Source organism: Rhinopithecus roxellana, chromosome 20, assembly GCF_007565055.1.
Source record: "Rhinopithecus roxellana isolate Shanxi Qingling chromosome 20, ASM756505v1, whole genome shotgun sequence".
In the NCBI taxonomy this organism is placed as follows: Eukaryota; Metazoa; Chordata; class Mammalia; order Primates; family Cercopithecidae; genus Rhinopithecus; species Rhinopithecus roxellana.
Window position 1 is genome coordinate 55,843,544 of NC_044568.1, and position 16,395 is coordinate 55,859,938.

General features: G+C 39.0%; 1 protein-coding gene across 1 annotated transcript; it reads left to right on the plus strand.

Moving 5' to 3' along the window:
* Positions 1–11,202: 11,202 nt before the first annotated feature.
* LOC115895258 (prothymosin alpha-like) lies at positions 11,203–12,422 on the plus strand. The gene has a single exon (XM_030925304.1). The coding sequence runs from the start codon at positions 11,382–11,384 to the stop codon at positions 11,712–11,714; it is 333 nt and encodes a 110-aa protein (XP_030781164.1). The 5' UTR covers positions 11,203–11,381; the 3' UTR covers positions 11,715–12,422.
* Positions 12,423–16,395: the final 3,973 nt, after the last annotated feature.

Genomic DNA, 16,395 nt, shown 5'->3' on the forward strand with positions numbered 1-16,395 from the left:
AATGTCAGCTTTATTATTATAACTGATAAGACTAAGAGAATTTCTCTGGAGAACTGAGAACAAATGGACTTGCTAATACTCCTTAATTAGTCAGATTTACCCACAAGTCCAAGGCATCGCTGCAATACTGTAGGACTCTCCCTACACAGGCTGTGGCTGCTTCTGTAAGTTTCTAACATATATCAGTGTCTTGGAAATAGGAGAGCTCCGAGAAAGAGAGAAATTTCTGAGTTAAGTAAATTTACTTCCTTCTTCAATCAAAGAAGGCCAGGAGGGCCGGGCACGGTGACTCACGCCTGTAATCCCAACACTTTGGGAAGCCAAGGTGGGCAGATCACCTGAGGTCAGGAGTTCAAGACAAGCCTGGCCAACATGGCGAAACCCTGTCTCTACTAAAAATACAAAATTAGCCAGGCATGGTGGCCCGTGCCAGTAGTCCCAGCTGGTGTGTGCCTGTAGTCCCAGCTACTGGAGAAGCTGAGGCAGGAGAATGGCTTGAACCCAGGAGGCAGAGGTTGCATTGAGCTGAGATTGCGCCACTGCACTCCAGCCTGGGTGACAGAGCAAAATTCCGTCTCAAACAAACAAACAAACACCACCAAAAAAAGAAGAAGGCCAGGAACGTGACGATGGCTGTTACAACAAAGGCAATTCATTATGAAAACATAAGTACACATGCATTCCATATAGCAACCAATTAAATTCTATCAAATGTCCCACCAACAGCTTTCATATGGTCCAAAGGTCGATACGCTGAGAATTCCCTTAGTGATTCCAAGTTTACCTTTTAATACAGATATGAAACAGTATTTTAGGATTCCCATGAGGTTTTATAGATTTGTTTGGTCTTGTGTGGGATAAAGATAAGTTTTTCCTTCAGCATTTGAACTAAGCAAGAACGCTTGAAAGTGGGTACGTTGCTTATTTGGGTTCTTTGATTAAGAAGACAATTCTTTCATCTATGCCTTCCAGAGCCCCTTCAGACAAGCTCAGAACTATCTATGGCTTCTACTAGTTAGAGCAAGAATATTACAAAGTCTCTGTTCCATTTCAAACCAGACTTGGCTGAGAGCCTTTGTAAAAGGCATCCACTCACTTTGCTCCTGCCATGAGTACATTAAATGTAATTTCATATTTCTTTGATGATTTATGCTCTTTGAGAGCCTCACATCATCATCATTTATTTCAATGCTCACTGTTTGGGCCTAAATACGCAGAGATAGAATATACAAAGAATTGGATTAAGTGTATCCTAACCGTAAGACAAACTGTGGCTGGCCAGGAAGATCTCTGAAACACATATATGAAAGATGATGGAAATACATTTAAAAATGATGATGGTGGTGGTGATTAGCACTTACTATGTGCCAGACACTCTTCTAAGCCCTTTATGTACATTCAATCATTTACTCTTAAATCTTTTTTTTTTTTTTTTTTTTTTGGGAGTCAGAGTCTCCTTCTGTCACCCAGGCTGGAGTGCAGTGGCACGATCACAGCTCACTACAACCTCTGCCTCCCAGGTTCAAGCGATTCTCATGTCTCAGCCTCCCGAGTAGCTGGGACTACAGGTATGCACCACTAAATCTGGCTAATTGTTGTATTTTTACTAGACACTGCATTTCGCCATGTTGGCCAGGCTGGCCTCCAACTACTGACCTCAGGTGATCCACCTGCCTCAGCCTCCCAGAGTGCTGGGATTATAGGTGTGAGCAATTGCGCCTGGCCTCAAGTCCTTAAGATCTTATTACCTCTATTTTATAGATAATGCCAACTCAGGTTAATAGAAGTGAACTAAGTTGCCCGTGGTCTCCCTGCTATAGGAAGTGAAACCACCAGGATTTGACCCTGAGTGGTATGATTCTAGAGCCTTCGCGTAAAACCACACACTGAAGCAAGGGAAAATATGCATAGGAGTACTGAACTAAATGAACAAGATGAAAGAATTCATCCCTCAATAAGTTGAAGTGAAATATGCTTAAGCCTTCATCCACAAACATACGCATGCACACACACACATCCCTCTTATCAGCTACAATCAAAGTAAAAAGATAAACCTAAAAAACAGACTCACTGCTTGCGGCAGATGATATAACATTAACAAATAACAAACAGAAAGTCATATATCTCCACTCCTGTTGTAGTTCCATCTCCTTTATCAGGGATAATGATCTTTAAACTCAGGACAGTTGAATAAATGTAGTTTAGAAGGAACTGAAGTATGAGATAGGTAAGGTGATAGCAGGAGACCATCTTGTTGTTTTAAATGAGTTTATGTCTCCAGGCCTAAACAAATTACATCCTGGAGTATGAAGAGATTTTGCAGATGAAATCTAAGAGTCACTGTCAGTAATCTTTACAGGGTCATAGAGAATTGAAAAGGTGCTGGGACAAGGTACTAGAGACATGGACTAGAGAGACATGTAGAGCTAGGAAATTAGTATTCTAATTTTTCAAAATGAGGTGGAGGAAAGTGTATTCTGTGTCCTACAGATCTGCAAGCTTGATTTTGAAACAGGGTATGACTAGATGGTGTGTCAGCCCTTAAAAAGGAAGTGGTGATCACTAGAAACCAGGATGGATTCACCAAAGAGAAATAACAGATTCTACATGCCTTCTGGTGTGTGTAGCTTTAAGGACTGGTGAGAGTGAGGATGTCATGTGTACAATAAGGGGTGGGAGAGCAACCTTGATGGGGCTCCTATCACCCCATAGGCCACAAGGGTTGATTCATTTGATCTGGCTGGGTGATGGGTCCCCTTCTTTGCTTTATGTTCCATAAAGTTGCACACTTGCTGAAGCAGAAATACCAGAGAGAGAAAGGCCTTCATATGGGCAAGGGAATACAAATCCTGTGCCTCCCCAGAATCCCCAGACAAGCTCAGATCCATGTGTGGTTTCGACTAGTTAGGGTAAAGATATTTACAAAGTCTCTTATTATTCTTGGAGATCTGATGGATAAGACAGTGCTTTTAAGAGAACAAATACCTGGTTGACCATTCATACCAAAAAAGCTTACATTTATGAATCAATGTCCTTCTTATTAGAACACTTTTCCTTCAGAGAGTTGCACAGCTCATGGCCTCCCTCCATTAGGAGTCTACCCAAGTTTCCCCTCTGTAAAGAGGTCTTTAACCATATGATATAAGATAGCATTTGCCCTCTAAATACACTGAATACCTTGTTTTCTTTTTATGTATAGTTCATGTCATTATCTGACATCATATTATATATTCTAGCTCTTGTCACTATTTGACATTGTATTATATACAATATTATATACATTATGTATGTATGTACATATACACAAAATTTGTCTCTCTCCTCCTCTTGCAGAGCCAACAAATTCTATGTGAATTATATCCCTATGTTATGCAGTAGCTCTGGCCTTTTGAATGCCAACTCCATGAGGCCAGGGGCTTTGCTGTCTTTTTTACCACTGAGTTCCTAGTCACTAGAAGAGTACTAAAACATAGATGTGTTCAATACATATTTATTGCTCAATAACATTTGTCAATTAGTGAATGTCAATTTGGAGAATGGTCTCTAGTGGCTACAATGTTCAGTCCTTGGCCTTATCCAAAATATTACCTCTGACAGAAAAGAAGAAAGATAACAAGAACATTGATTCTGATTCCCAGTCAAGAAAACATTTATCTTTATTATTGTTATTACTATCATCACCATTACCTACTATGTGATAGGCACTGTATTCTGCTCTTACACTATTAGAGATGCTCACAACACAACTAAGAGGTAGAAATTACCATCTTCACTTTGAGATGAGCAAAACTGGGCTCAGGGAGTTTAAATAACTGGCTAACATCAGACAGCAGTTACATGATGAAGCTGGGATTAAAATCCGATATCTGTCTCACTAAAAAGTGTGTCCTTTTTTACAAGATGATGATAACACTTATAAAAACATGGGAAACCTACTTTAATTTGCAGCTGACTGGAAAAACTAGTATGTTAGATGAAAAAAATCAAGATTTAATGAGAGTTTGAGATTTGAATGGTAGGTCAGAATTCAAATATATATATATATATATTAGGTATGAAGATGAAGTTCCGTATACCAATTCTAAGCATCACATGCACAAATTGGGGGGAAGGGGGGAAAAGAGGGTGAGGATAGTCATTTACTTGAAATAGACCAAGAGGCATCAACTGACCACAAGCTTAGTCTAAACCAATAGCAATATGTGGCTGTAAAATGAACTAAAACAATCTTAAACTGTATTATCCGGAATTTTTTTTAAGGGAAAGGGGTTCCAGTTTTATTCTGCAAAAGCTAGACCAGGAAAATGAAAGTTAAAGTAGAGTGTTAAGACCCCTGGAATGGTGAAAATCTCATTATGAATGAAATGATTAAAGGGCTTGGTAAACCTTGGCCTGGGAGAGAGAAGACTCAGAGATATGAAGATATCTATCTTCCTATCTGAAAAACTGTCAAAAAAAAAAAAAAAGAGAAAACATTCTCTGTTGTTCCTAATGAGTGAGACTATAGGAAAGAGGTTTGATTAAAAATACAAAGCTTACTAACAATTAGATGCCTTTCCCGCTGTGAGCGAGTTTCCAATCTATTAGGGGAGATATTCAAGCAGAGGCTGTGTCACAACCTGGCCTGGAAACTCTAGTATCTACCCAAAGGGGTAGAAGATTAGGTTGATTTTAGAGTGTTATTTTTTCAGTTCTATCTCCATCTACATGTGGTGACCTTATTTTATGAGCCCCAATCCAAGACCTATGATCCCATAAAAGACTTTTGTGCTGCTTCCAGATTTGAAAGACAGTCTAGCAGGTACAACCACCAAAGTATCGTCATTTCTAGGAGATATCAGTGATGAAATAATGAGGAAAATATATGTAATTGGAACTTTTCTGGAAAAAGGAAGAAGTTAAATTACTCTACAGCAGGCATCTACTTCTCTTTGAATAGTCATGTTTCAACCAAGAAGGCAGAAACTTTGGATAAAAGTTCTTTTTTTTTTTTTTTTTTTCTTGCACAGCAAGTTTTCTGGAACTAAGACCTCTTCCTCCAAAGACTGAGTGCCAAAATATAATTACAAATATAATTATAATCTAGTTCATTTGCATTAAGAAAGTCAAGAAGTCATTGGAAAAGCTTCTTGGAGCATCATCAAGATTTCCAGGCCCTACCACAAGAGCCATGCCAGACCTTCCTTCATGACATTGCTTCCACCTTTGTGCACACGGCAGATGTTCTAGTCTGCAGCTCATCAAGATGTCAAACTATCCTTGTTCCTCCACCCTGGACCAGAGTGACTCCCCACCAACTCCTCATTTTGGTTCTTGTACTAAGAGGTGAGGGGCCAAAGATTCCCCCTTGGCCAAATCTGGACTCTACCAGTAAGGAACTATTCAGACTGATGAAGATATTGTAATTTTGGATATCATGCATTGGGCTGGTATCAGCTGTTCCCTACTAGACACAATGTTCTTTTCAATAAACTACTTTGTTTCACACTGACAGTCATTTTTCACCCTGCAGAATTTCAAAGCCAAGAATCCTGTATTACAATGTAAACAAACAAAATTAGACTCAAAATGGCCTTTTCTGATTTTGATATATTAATCAACTCTTCAGGAAAGCTTCTAAACATTTTCAGTTACATCAAAACAGGCTGGCAACATTTTCCAACTTCAAAAAAAAATTAGGCTTAGTTAAAGGTTTGTTTTCTATTCCATTGGTACTCTATATTACATATTCGCAACTGTTTCTGTTTTAGTACAGATTGATTAATAGCATCAGTTCTAAAATCCCAGCATGTTCACACACACGCAAAAAAGTATTTCCATCTATAATCTTCATTAACCAAGGGAAATCTATCAATTTTGGCGTGCTTGCTGCTTCTTTCAGCTGCAGTCTTTAGTCCTTGCAAATGTCTAAGGTTACGAGCCTCACAGTTGCCATTAAATGCTAATTGTAGGGCAGGTGTGCACTCTAGAAATGGAGGCCAAAAAGAATGAATCAAATGAACCAAAGAGAAAGAGAAGTCTTGACACCGAAAAGACGCAGTCCCCTCTATGCTTTACACCTTACTTGACTGGGCAGGAAAACTGGCATTTGAACTAACAATGAAAATATGCTGAACAACAAAACAAGAAGCAGGTATGATCCACAAGGGATGTGAAAAAAGAAAGTGTATACCGGACAATTATGTGCTTAATAGATTAGATGACGACAGCAGCTAAAGTGCTTCAATTACATCTATTGTCACCTTCTTTAAGAAGTGGAAATCGTAGGAATAATGCTACCAAGACAACTGAAATGTTTTCACATCCTTCCCTAAATGTATTCCTTAAGAAAAAAAGCTTACGACTGCTCCTGCTGCTACTTGCTAAAGTTTTTCGTAACCTTTAAAGAACTGTCTTATCTACTAGTTAAAACCGGTTAGTTATCAGGATTTACTGAATCCCTGCAGTTTGCAGCATGTGTTAAGTGCAAGAATACAAAAAGAATTAGAATACAAATCTGTTTCCTCAAAAGGGGTTACAATCTGTAGTAGAAACTGGATTTGGAAAAATGCTTGCAAAACATGTAAAAATACTCAAGTGTGAAAAATAATGAATCTATTATATAATTACATGGGGTTGTATGTGCCACTACATTGGGAATTTCACCTCCTTTATTAAAATGAAATGCGGAATTTTCAGCACTTGAAGGAGTTTCTCCAAGAGGATACAGGGGCTGGCTATTTTAGCACAGCTCCATTCTGTGGAATTTCTCTCTTTCTCTCTCTTTCACTCTTAGACACACACACACACACACACACACACACACACCCCACTTTTCTTGGTACTCCTTAACATAAATGAGATAGACTAAAATTTTCATAATTATTTTATTATTTCACTTTGTGCCAGATGCGTAAAAGCAGTCAAGCTTATAGAGTCCAGCACAATAGCTACATAAACCCCCTGACTCCTAAGATTCTTATACAATAAGAATATTCCCATTCTTATTCCCCCAAAGGAGTTCGTGATTTAAGACTAATCTGAGACTGCTGGCACTAGGGCCTGTTCTATGATATTCCAGAATTAGGAATATACCTCTCATCTTCAACAGAAACTGTACTTTAATTCTTAATGTCATGATGGGGAAGAAATTTCAGGTTGTCAGAAGATAGAGACTCATAAAAGGACCTCACATGTTTCTTATTTCCTGTCAAATGCAATGCAAAACAAACTCTCAGTATTATTCTACTGCTTCCAGTATTTTTGCCTAAAGATGGGAATTTCTAATCATGTAAACCCGGTATTGCTCAGTTAGGGAGTGAAGCGAAGATTGGAAAAAAGTTTCATCCCTACTGTTAGTTTCTATGAGGACTGAGTTAGAAGGGGTTTCCCAGTATGTAAACCAAGAGTCCCGAGAAAGTTTTACATTTCTATCAGCAGAAATTGAAAACCCACAGTGACACTGACACCCAGTCACACCTTTGTTCTGCCTTATATTGGACAAGAAGGAATGAGTTTCTCACCAATCTCTCTCCAGACATACCTACTAAAAAGTGCTAGCAGGCAGAGGTATTCTAAATAAATAGGGCTTCAAGCATAAGCAGATACATCTTAAGCTTTATTAGATATTTCCTATTTTCTTCATCAGTGTAGATATACAGCAGGCTGTCTATCAGAAAAAGGCTTAGGAGTTTGGTTCTTTGATTAAGAAAAATAATCATGGTCTATTAGTCTATTTATTACCAAGAGAAGAAGAATTTGCTATGTAGCAAAGTCAAGGATTGAGGCCCCACCTGGAGACCTTCCTAAGTGTTTCTCTTAACAAGCCCCATCTGTTCAGTTCACCTCCAATTTGCTTGGCCTAAAGTGCTGATAGAAGGACTGACAGAAATACCTGACTTCACAGTGCCACCTTTAAATGAAACCGCATTCCCTACATTCATGGTTTGGTCCTTAGTGGGTTGGAAGCTAAATCCCTTGATGAAATCACATTTAAAGAAGAGTTAGTCACATAGCAAAAGGAGATACTATTCTGTCAGTAACTGTACGAGTCCTTTCTCATATTGCTGTTATGAAATACCTGAAACGAAATAATTTACAAAGAAAGGAAGTTTCATTGACTCACAGTTAAACAGGCTACACAAGAAGGATGGCTGGGGAGGACTCAGTAAACTTACAATCATGGCAAAGATGAAGGGGAAGCAAATACCTCTTACATGGCTGGAGCAGAAGGAAGAGAGAGAGGAGCGAGGTGCTACACACTTTTAAACGATCAAATCTCGTGATAGCTCACTCACTATCATGAGAACAACACCAAAGGGGAAATCTGTCCCACGATCCAATCACCTCCCACTAGGCCCCACTTCCAACACTGGGAATTACAGTTTGACATAAGATTTGGGCAGGGACACAGACCCAAACAATATCAGTAACTATACATAGAACAGACATGTAAAAGAATGGTAGCCAAAATGCAGTGACTTATTCAGGAATGAAAGGGAGGATGATTTTCTAAAGGTGGTAAGACCTCCCTCCAGACTTGATCATTATCAAATTGCCCTTATTTTTAAAAGGCTCCCATAAACTGTAACTCTGGTGATTTACATGAATCAATTAACATCTATGTGTAGTAATCATCCAGCAGAAAAATATGTTACGTATATGTCAATTTTTTTGTGTGCTTCATTTAACACAACACCAATCTCAATTCACATATGTTAACTCTTCTTTTTTTCTTTTTTTTTTTTTTTTTTTTGAGACGGAGTCCCCTCTGTCGCCCAGGCTGGAGTGCAGTGGTGCAATCTCCACTCACTGCAAGCTCCGCCTCCCAGGTTCAAGCCATTCTCCTGCCTCAGCCTCCTGAGTAGCTGGGACTACAGGCGCCCGCCACCTCGCCTGGCTAATTTTTTTGTACTAAAAAGTAGAGACGGGGTTTCACCATGTTAGCCAGGATGGTCTCAATCTCCTGACCTCGTGATCCGCCTGCCTTTGCCTCCCAAAGTGCTGTGATGACAGGCTTGAGCCGCCGCACCCAGCCCTGTTCACTGTTCTTAATCCACAGCTGCTATTGCATGATTCTGTGCTCATCAACTTAAAAAAAAGAAACAATTTAATTTTAAGAAATCTAAATTCAGCATTTATGTTAGAAAAACAGTATGTCAGCTCAAAGGAGATGGTTGTGCTAATGTAACAAAAGGTTTACCTCATTCCTTCTGCTCACTGAGGTAACCCTCATTCAAGTTGATATCCTTAAGTGAGCTGTGCTAAAAAATGATTGTATCCAAGGAGCTTAGTAGGGGCAAAGGAAACTGCAACACAAAGGGAATCTTATGAGATTAATTTTATTATTTAATATTTATAAGATTGTACCTAAAATGCTAACTGAAGAATAAAGAAATGTCACCAGTTAACATAAGTTTAAATACTTACAAATATTGAAATAGTGGGAATTGTCAAGTGCAAACACAAAAGACAAGGGCGATGCTAAGCCTGATCCTATGAGCAATTTTCAGACATTAGCTCATTCCGACAACTATGATCAAAGAACACAAAGAAACCAGAATTATAACGAAGTGATTTTACATGGTTTTGGTTAGTGTGTTTTCTGTTGGAAATAAAAGAAGGCAAACCAGAATTGGCTTAAATAATGACTTTTATCATATCACAAAGCAGGAAGTCCAGAGCTAGAGTGGCTCCATGGTGAGTTCACTTGGTAACTCACTGATGTCAAAGGAAACTTCTTTACAGCTTTCTACTCTTCTAACCTAAGCATGTTGGCTTGCCCTCTGAGCCTGGTTCTCTTCAAGATCCTTAAGGTGGCTTCTGCAATTCCAAGTATTATATAAGGATGGCAATCATCAGAGGCAGAAACGTTTGCTTCTAAGTGTAAATTTTACACAGAAGCACCCTACACCTAAGCCAAAGACTCTCCCTCAATACTTATTGGACAAATTTATATCACAAACCAAAGTCTAAATCAATCACTAGAAGGGTAATCATTAGAATTAGAATGTCTGATTTAGACTATTCAAGATTCACCTCCTCTCAAGGCTGATGGAAATCCCCTAAAACACACGACTGCCCAATATTTGAGAAAATTTAGAGTTCTACCAGTGACAAATAAGGCTGGTGAGAATGACAAGGGGGTAAGCAGCCTGAAGTATCAACCACATACACCTAACAGAAACAGAATAGAGCTTAACTTACTATGCTATGGCTCAATTCATAGAGTTGACACATTTTAACAGGTGGACAGTATCATATATCTAAGATTAGCCATTGTTGTTATAGCAATATATCTTCACAGAGAGCTGGAAAGACATGAATCTCTCTTTAAAAGGCAGTAAGTGATTATAATTGAAGCACAAATCACTGCTAAATCCATATCATCTACATGGACCCACAATAGATATTTCCTCTTTTATTGAAAAATCAAGGGTTCCTTTTACTGGAAATTTGAGTTCCAGTGAGTTTCCAGTAACAGTTTCACATTACAGACGTGCATTTGTAATAAGTTTAAATTGGTTAATTGGGCTCAATTTATCTAATGAGCTACTAAAGTGGTCAATTGTTATGCAAATTAGGGAACATGGCTGTATTAAAAAGTAATGTATTGTATAACATATTACCTGAATATATTCAGATATACATTGTTTCATTTTTCATTTCATTCTAAATTTTCATTTATCACATCACCATCTCCCACATAGAAAAAATGGCTACAATGATACTAACTGTGCGCACTGTTCTAAAATATTCACTCAATTCTCATGAGAAATAATACTATTGAAATATTTTACTCTGTTTAAGGGATGTCGGGAAATACAATGTGGTGTAACAATAAAGCAATCAACTGAGAGGCAGGAAACAGAATTCAAATTCTGATAGCATTTATTGAGCACTCACTGTGTACCAGGCACTGTGCTACGTGTCTAACCCGGACTTGTTTCTTTAATTCTCCTGATAACTCTGTAAACCAGGTACTATGATTATCCCATTTTCAGACTGAAGCACAAAACTGGTGCACAGAGTCACTTGCGCAGGCTTACACAGTTAGTAAGTGGTAGGGGCAAGCTTCAAACCCAACCACATGACTTCAGAGCCAGAGCGCTTAATCGTGGTGCAATACCACCTCTCTAGTTCTGGAATTGGCACTAGCTGCTTAAATTGGTGGGGGGTGGGGGGCCAGTTACAGTTTTCTAATGAATTAAGAATTTGAGCCCCCACTGGCTGCTCTGAAAAGCCATCTTTGCATTGTTCCTCGTCCGCCTCCTTGCTCGCCGCAGCCGCCTCCGCCGCGCGCCTCCTCCGCCGCCGCGGACTCCTGCAGCTTTATCGCCAGAGTCCCTGAACTCTCGCTTTCTTTTTAAATCCCCAGCATCGGATCACCGGCGTGCCCCACCATGTCAGACGCAGCCGTAGACACCAGCTCCGAAATCACCACCAAGGACTTAAAGGAGAAGAAGGAAGTTGTGGAAGAGGCAGAAAATGGAAGAGACGCCCCTGCTAACGGGAATGCTAATGAGGAAAACGGGGAGCAAGAGGCTGACGATGAGGTAGACGAAGAAGAGGAAGAAGGTGGGGAGGAAGAGGAAGAGGAGGAAGAAGGTGATGGTGAGGAAGAGGATGGAGATGAAGATGAGGAAGCTGAGTCAGCTACGGGCAAGCGGGCAGCTGAAGATGATGAGGATGACGATGTTGATACCAAGAAGCAGAAGACCGACGAGGATGACTAGACAGCAAAAAAGGAAAAGTTAAACTAAAAAAAAAAGGCCGCCGTGACCTATTCACCCTCCACTTCCCGTCTCAGAATCTAAACGTGGTCACCTTCGAGTAGAGAGGCCCGCCCGCCCGCCCACCGTGGGCAGTGCCACCCGCAGATGACACGCGCTCTCCACCACCCAACCCAAACCATGAGAATTTGCAACAGGGGAGGAAAAAAGAACCAAAACTTCCAAGGCCCTGCTTTTTTTCTTAAAAGTACTTTAAAAAGGAAATTTGTTTGTATTTTTTATTTACATTTTATATTTTTGTACATATTGTTAGGGTCAGCCATTTTTAATGATCTCGGATGACCAAACCAGCCTTCGGAGCGTTCTCTGTCCTACTTCTGACTTTACTTGTGGTGTGACCATGTTCATTATAATCTCAAAGGAGAAAAAAAACCTTGTAAAAAAAGCAAAAACGACAACAGAAAAACAATCTTATTCCGAGCATTCCAGTAACTTTTTTGTGTATGTACTTAGCTGTACTATAAGTAGTTGGTTTGTATGAGATGGTTAAAAAGGCCAAAGATAAAAGGTTTCTTTTTTTTCCTTTTTTGTCTATGAAGTTGCTGTTTATTTTTTTTGGCCTGTTTGATGTATGTGTGAAACAATGTTGTCCAACAATAAACAGGAATTTTATTTTGCTGAGTTGTTCTAACAAAAAAAAAAAAAAAAAAAGAATTTGAGATATTGAAGAACATTTCCAGCCCTAATACTAAAAATGTCATGAAAGCCATGACCTTATAGACATTCTCTTTGGCCATATAGTTTATATTAAGATGACATTTATCACACAACTGAACACCCATCTCTGGACTTTCTAAGTAACAACAACTGCAAGGTAATTCGGAAGAAGGAAGAACTAAAAAGCCAACCATGGCATATAAGTCACAGAAAAATTACATCCCCTTGGAGGAATAATGTTACAGTTTATGAGACCTAAATTCATAAGGTATCCCAGACACTCGCGTGAGACCTGCCTAGAAGGTAGGCTACAGAACTGAATTTCCTACACTATGGCTCCTGAATTAACCAAATATTTTTCAAAGTACACTACAATGTTTCATGACAATAAACAATGGAAAATTCTTGCCTCTCAGAGCAAAAATGCTTTCATCTCTCTGAGTCTCCTAAAGAGTTAGAATTTAGGTATTTTTTAAAATCTCACCAAACATAATTATGAGTATTCATAGGATTTCTCAAAATATCCTCTTTGGATATACCCAAACAGAGGCATAGAGATCGATACATTTGCAGAAGAATATTAATTTTTTTTCTCCCAACACTGTGAACTAACTACTCACTAGAAGGGACTACCATTCAGCTTATCTGAAGAGTTAAATTTGTAATCTAAATGACTAAAGTCTCTAATCTTATGTTAAGGATACAAGCAGGATTGCGCAGCATCTTCCTGCAGTCTGTGAAGAAGTTCATCCTTGATGTACTTTCTCACTATGTGTAAAGAGGGTCATTGAGTGGTCTAAGTTCTGGAAATTGTCCTGGTCACAGGTGTTTTCTCAACCCAGTCCCTGTGGCCCCTGGTGGAATGGCCATGGCACAGAAGTGCAAAGGATAGGAACATTTTCTTCTGAAACAATTACTGGAATATAAATCAGCAAACTTTTTGTTAAGGATCAACTTTCTTTTGGGTGTACAGTAATATCTCAATTATCTCCAATAGATAAGGGAAATAATAGTGTGACTGTACAAATAACTCCTGTCTCATAGTATGTGTTTGTGTGTATGTGGGCATACCATTTTATGGATTTTGTTTGGCAATCCCATTCTTCTTTTATTACATAATAAAGTTAATTTGTTATTCCTGAACAAAACCAAAAGGTTCCAAAGCATTGTGGATGCTAAGGTCAAGTTGTGCTACAGTATGCAAGGGCTAATCCATAACAACTTGCTTAAAAAGATAGTAGCAGCTTGTTTACATCTGTAATGTGAAATGTATTCCAAATAAAAGTGCTGTGCACTTCTATTCCCACATCCTTGCTATATCTTTGTCCTAGGTTTATGGAATACATAAATTAAAAAGAACTTTATGACTTTTTCCACCAAGGAAAAACTTCAGGCAGCTGAAGAACAATACAAAAAGCCATTGATGACAAGAACCATCTGCTTGTCATGTAAATGTTTCCTAAATCAGAAAAGGCATGAAGTTCCTTTTGTGTTGTTTCTCCCTTTCACCTTTGAGGCCAATCAGATTCCATGGACAAGGGATAAAATGAGAGGAATTACAACTCTGTCTTGTCTGAGCCATTGAGTTCATAATAAAATAAGGAAAATATGTCAATTCAGCAACAAAAGAGGCAAACAAGTATGAACCGAAATAACAAAATTCATTTGGTAATATTGAGACTTCAGAACCAAGGGAAGTAGAATGATCAATGAAGTGAGTGGAGCAATGGCAACAGAGTCCCACCAGCTCAGGACCAAGCCTGGGTCAAACTCTTCCAAACCTCTGGCAAGTAATTTCACTGCTCTAGATCATGTTTCTTTTCTTTTTTTTTTTTTTTTTTGTTTTAGATACAGGGTCTTATTCTGTCACCGCAGGCTGGAGTGCAGTGACTCAATCATAGCTCACTGCAGCCTCAAACTCCTGGGCTCAAATAATCCTCCCATTTCAACCTCCAAGCAGCTGGGACTACAGGCATGCACCACCGCACCAGCTATTTTTTATATATTTATCCTTTGTAGTGATGAGTTCTCGCTGTGTTTCCAGGGCTGGTCTTGAACTCCTGGCCTCAAGCAATCCTCCCATCTTAGCCTTCCAAGCCAAGCACTGGGATTTCAGTAGATCATGTTTCTTAATCTGTGAAATGGGAATAATAACAATACCTACCTCAAAGGATTGTGGTGAGAAACAAATCATCGGCTTGAAAGCACTTATCCCAGTGCCTGGCACATGGCCAGTAATCTATACATGCCAGCTGCTACTCCTATTAACCCAGGAGTAAGATCATCCAACTGAGGGACAGTATTTGGATAGCACACCCTGCCCTGAGAATGTCTCTCATTTCATATTTTAACAAAATATATGCAAGTTCTTCCTTTCATAAACTCTCCTTTGAAAATTTAATCTGCAAAGTAATACACATTTTCAGTCAGGCACAGTGGCTCATGCTCATAATCCCGGAGGCTGAGGTCAGCGGATCACTTGAGGCCAGGACTTAGAGACCAGCCTGGCCAACATGGCAAAACCCCATCTCTACTAAAAATACACCAGGTGTGATGGGGCGGGCCTATAATCCCAGCTACTTAGAGGCTGAGGCACAAGAATTGCTTGAACCTGGGAGGCGGAGGTTGCAGTGAGTGAAATACAATAACCAGCTTCTATGGTTTCATTACTGCATATGAATTTTTATAACTGTGAGCCAAGATTGCGCCATTGCACTCCAGCCTGGGCAACAGAGTGAGACTCTGTCTCAAAAAAAAAAAAAAAAAGTAATATATATTTCAAAAAAGATTTTGTTAATGCAGGTTTTATAGTGAGAGTCTCTTCCCTACTCACAATATCAATTGTAATCATGACTTTAAATACCACTGTTCTTGATTTGGGATATATGCTTCCAATCTTTCACATGTTTAAACAAACATAGATATCATTTTTATAATTTTTTTTTTTTTTTTTTGAGACGGACTCTCAGTCTGTCACCCAGGCTGGAGTGCAGTGGCGCCATCTCCACTCACTGCAAACTCCTCCTCCCGGGTTCACGCCATTCTCCTGCCTCAGCCTCCCAAGTAGCTGGGACTACAGGCGCCCGCCACCACGCCAGGCTAATTTTTTGTATTTTTAGTAGAGACGGGGTTTCACCATGTTAGCCAGGATGGTCTCAATCTCCTGACCTTGTGATCTGCCCGCCTCTGCCTCCCAAAGTGCTGTGATTACAGGCGTGAGCCACCGCACCTGGCCTCATTTTTATAATTTTTTAAATAGAAATTAAACCATGTTATAGAAGTTATTGTTACTTCCTCTTTCACTTACGTATCCTGCATATCTTTCATAATATGTTAGTAGGTGTAGATGTGTGCTGTTGACATAAATCTAATATTAAATTATAAATGATAAGGAGATAAATGATAAGACAAATGATGAAAATAAAAAGATCATTAAAAAGTGTTCTTTCATTGTTGCTTAGCTTGTAAGTGTGATGATGGCATCGGGATTAAGTTTTGTTTCAAGTCCTTACCTTTTAGAGATACCTACTGGAATATTCACAGAAAAATTACATGATGCCTACGATTAGCTTCAAACTGAAAGAGAGATGGAAAGAGGAAAACTGGGAAACATAAATAAAACAAGATTGGTCATAAATTGATAATTAAGCTGGTTGATGACCATGTAGGGATGAAAGTATTCTCCTCTTTGTACTTTTGAATATTTTTGAAATTTTTTATAGCAAAAATTTTAACATTTTCCCCCCTTAAAACTGATCTAATAAATGCCAAATAGCCATATCTTTAAATCACAGCAATTAATTCCTCCAGACTGGTTAGATAATAATTTAATCAACAAGACTAATTCCTAACACACATCCCCTAAGCAGCACAAACCAAATACAACTTAGCTTTCTTATAGCTTGAATGATGCTATAAAAATTCAAATGCAGTAACGAAACCATAGAAGCTGGTTATTGTATATCAC

What these genes read in the sequence shown, in the direction of transcription:
- LOC115895258 (XM_030925304.1), top strand. Translation starts at nt 11,382, where the DNA reads ATGTCAGACGCAGCCGTAGACACCAGCTCCGAAATCACCACCAAGGAC.